Consider the following 3,250-nt stretch of genomic DNA (forward strand, 5'->3'; position numbering starts at 1 on the left):
CAGGCAATAAAACAGTGACAGACAGTAACCATTACAAACACTAAAGCTTGATGTGGCATCAAGAGTAAAAGATGAACTTTCTTTACATACATATATGTATATGTATATATGTATATGTATATACATATAGATATATATGTGTGTGTGTGTGTATGTATGTATATATGTACATACATACACATATACATATATGTGTATGTATGTATATATATATATATATATATATATATATATATACATACACACTTAAAATTCTCGCAAATGTTCTCGCAGCTTCTGACTGAATTTGATGGTTTGTTCAGGTGCAAACTTGAGTCAGCGAGTCGCAAAAATGTATGACACACATGTGACAGGTTTTATTTCATGTTTAACAGAACAGCAGCAAACACATTTTGGACACTTAAAGAAACTGAAGCCAAAGATCTAAATGAGCAAAAAAAAAAAAAAAGATTTAGTAAACTGTTAACAGCTGTCAGGTACCTCCTGATGTTAACTAAATTAATAGGGACAATTTCTCAATAATATTTTCACATAAAAGATAAAATAGTAACAAGATCAAAACGGTGCTCTCCATCGGCCTGTACAAACAAAAACAGAAGCACTAACTGAAAGGCTGGGAGACAATTCATCAAAGAAGACATATATAACTTACAACAAAAGGTGCCAGAAGGCGATTAGTTTAGTTTCTGAACTAGTAGGATCAATAACAATGGCTTGTTCTCCAGTAGATCAGGTCCATCAGTCAGAAACGGAGCCTGGAGACGTGTGAGACAAAGTCTTTGTAGCTCTTTGTCGACGTTCCTCATAATACTTCTAAAAAAACAGAAAAGTGAGAAAACAAACATCGTTAGGCCAACAGTGTGATTTTGTGTGCTGAATCGTGTATATGTATGTGCGTGCGTACCTGCAGGTTGTCGTAGTGTTTCTGGCTGCAGCAGTGGAGTTCCTTGGCGGTCTTCTCATTCAGGCAGAAAACAGAGCAGATGTTACAGAAAAATCCTGATTTAGGGACCACAAACTCCTGACCTGCAGAGAAGCAGAAACAGGAAGATTAGACAAGTATTAACAACAAATTTGAATTTAGAGAGTGTGTGTGTGTGTGTGTGTGTCTGACCGATGGGGCTGTTAGGGTTGAACTGAGGCAGTCTGAAATCTGCTACAACACACGGAGACTGAGCGCGAGATCGCTTTGCCTCAGGTCCGACAAGCTCCCTCCTGCGTTTTCCCACAACTGAAAATGAAAAGAGCGACACGTTAATCATCAACAAATCTGCTACAGGACCCACTGGGTTTATAAAATATTTAAACATTAAATTATAACTCAATAATAATTGAACAAATGATTTCGATTTACTTGAAAAGCTGAAACATTCATCGGCCACTTTATTAGGTACACCTGTTTGACTGCTCGTTAATGTAAATCTCTAATCAGCCAATCACATGGCAGCAACTTAGTGATTTATGTATGTAGACATGGTCAGATGACCTGCTGAAATTCAAACTGAGCATCAGAATGAAGAAGAAAAATAATTTAAGTCACTTAAACGTGGCATGTTTGCTGATCTTAGCGTTTCAAAAAGTGTTGATCTGCTGGGATTTTCCCACAGAAGCATCTCTAGGGTTTACATAAAATCGTCTGAAACAGAAAATATCCAGTGAGTGGCAGTTCCCTGGAGGAAATGCATTTTTGAGTTCAGAGGAGAATGAAATAACTGCTTCACGCTGATAGGAAGGCCAGAGCAAGTCAAACAACCACTTATTACAATGCACAAGAGTATCTCTGAACACACAGCACATCCAACACTGAAGCAGATGAGCTACAGCAGCAGAAGACCACACTGGGTTCGACTTCTCTAAGCTAAGAACACAAAACTGAGGGTACAATTCACACAGGCTCAGCAACGCTGTAAAATAAAAACGCTGCCTGGTCTGTTGAATCTCAGTTTCTGCTGTGACATTAGGATGGTAGGGTCAGAAATCTTGGATCCTTGATGGTGTGGGATATATTCATCACACCAACGGAGCATTTTTTAAACACCACATATGTAAAATATATTACTACCACCAGGCTGAATGTCTGTAGCACAGCAGGGAACACAAATATGAGATCAGAGCCATAAAATATCACAACTTTTCTTTTTACATTCAGTTTACTGTGTTTTCGCTGTCAGAGCGGTGTATTTTGCTGATTTAAAGCAGCTCTTTGTACCTTTAATGTCGGCCATGCTCCATCCATCCTTCTCCTCTCCCTCCTGTGTCTCGTCATCAGGACACTTGGGCTCTGGCTGCCGTCCAGCAGGGGCGGCTGCAGCATCGGGCTGGGTCACTGCTTCCTCGGTCCTCTGGCTCTCCGCCTGGCAGTCACCTTTGGTCACTGCATCTGTCGATTCTGCGGTCTTCTTGGTTTTCATTTTGAGGTGAACTTTGTTCTCACCAGAGTCTTGCAGACGCTGTTTCAGGCTCTTCAAACTGAATTTAAAAGCAAAGATGCCAGTAGGTTACCATGAAAAGAGGTTTGTTGTCACAAAATGTTAATGTGAAATAAGAAATTCCATTTCAAATTTCTAATCTAGAGTTGCTTCTATCTAAATCACATTCTTCTCTTTTGCATCTTTGGAACTGTTTACTATAGACGACCTTGAGGAGTGTATAGTATATTTGACTCTGCCACTAAACCTGAAATAGAAAGATACTCACGACTCAATACGTCCAGCTTTACTCCTATGAAGAGGAGAGAAAAAAGCACAAGGTCAGACAAACATGAAGACACTTTAAAGAAAATGCAAAAACACAGTGTAAAATAAATTCCTCTTTTTCTCACTTCTGATTGTGGGACACACTTACCAAGAAGATAAATAGTCCTTGGTGACATTGCTCCCATCACCTGTGTTAATCCACCAGGTTCGGCCATCTCATGCATATCTGAGAAAACAGAAAGGATGTTTGAGCAACACAGTGGTACTCAACGGGTGTGCTACAGGCACGATTTGTATTGTACAGGGCAACAAAGAATTTGTGAAAGTAACAGGATAGAGGTCCTGGCGAGTTTGTTTAGGCAAAGAAAAATAATCTTGGGGTTTTAAACTTGCAAATGGAAAATAAGTGCAAACATATTTCTCTACTTTTGCAAAGTTTTTGATTGAACAATAAAACCACTGAGCAAGAAACACTAAAAGAATAACTTAGTGCTGCCTCAACTCAGGGATCTCCCCTGCTAGATGGGCCAGGACAAAAGGCTGAACAGGTCATA

The 3,250-nt window shown here is 39.4% G+C and overlaps 1 protein-coding gene across 1 annotated transcript; it reads right to left on the reverse strand.

The window, feature by feature from the left end:
* Positions 1-332: 332 nt before the first annotated feature.
* Positions 333-2,886, reverse strand: LOC109199289 (matrin-3-like). The gene is made up of 6 exons (XM_019354583.2): positions 2,845-2,886; positions 2,698-2,721; positions 2,210-2,469; positions 1,115-1,231; positions 905-1,026; positions 333-813 (listed from the first exon to the last, which is right to left on the reverse strand). The coding sequence occupies exons 3-6, from the start codon at positions 2,409-2,411 to the stop codon at positions 739-741; spliced, it is 516 nt and encodes a 171-aa protein (XP_019210128.2). The 5' UTR covers positions 2,412-2,469; positions 2,698-2,721; positions 2,845-2,886; the 3' UTR covers positions 333-738.
* Between the last annotated feature and the right edge of the window lie 364 nt (positions 2,887-3,250).

Source organism: Oreochromis niloticus, unplaced genomic scaffold (assembly GCF_001858045.2).
Source record: "Oreochromis niloticus isolate F11D_XX unplaced genomic scaffold, O_niloticus_UMD_NMBU tig00007028_pilon, whole genome shotgun sequence".
NCBI lineage: Eukaryota > Metazoa > Chordata > Actinopteri > Cichliformes > Cichlidae > Oreochromis > Oreochromis niloticus.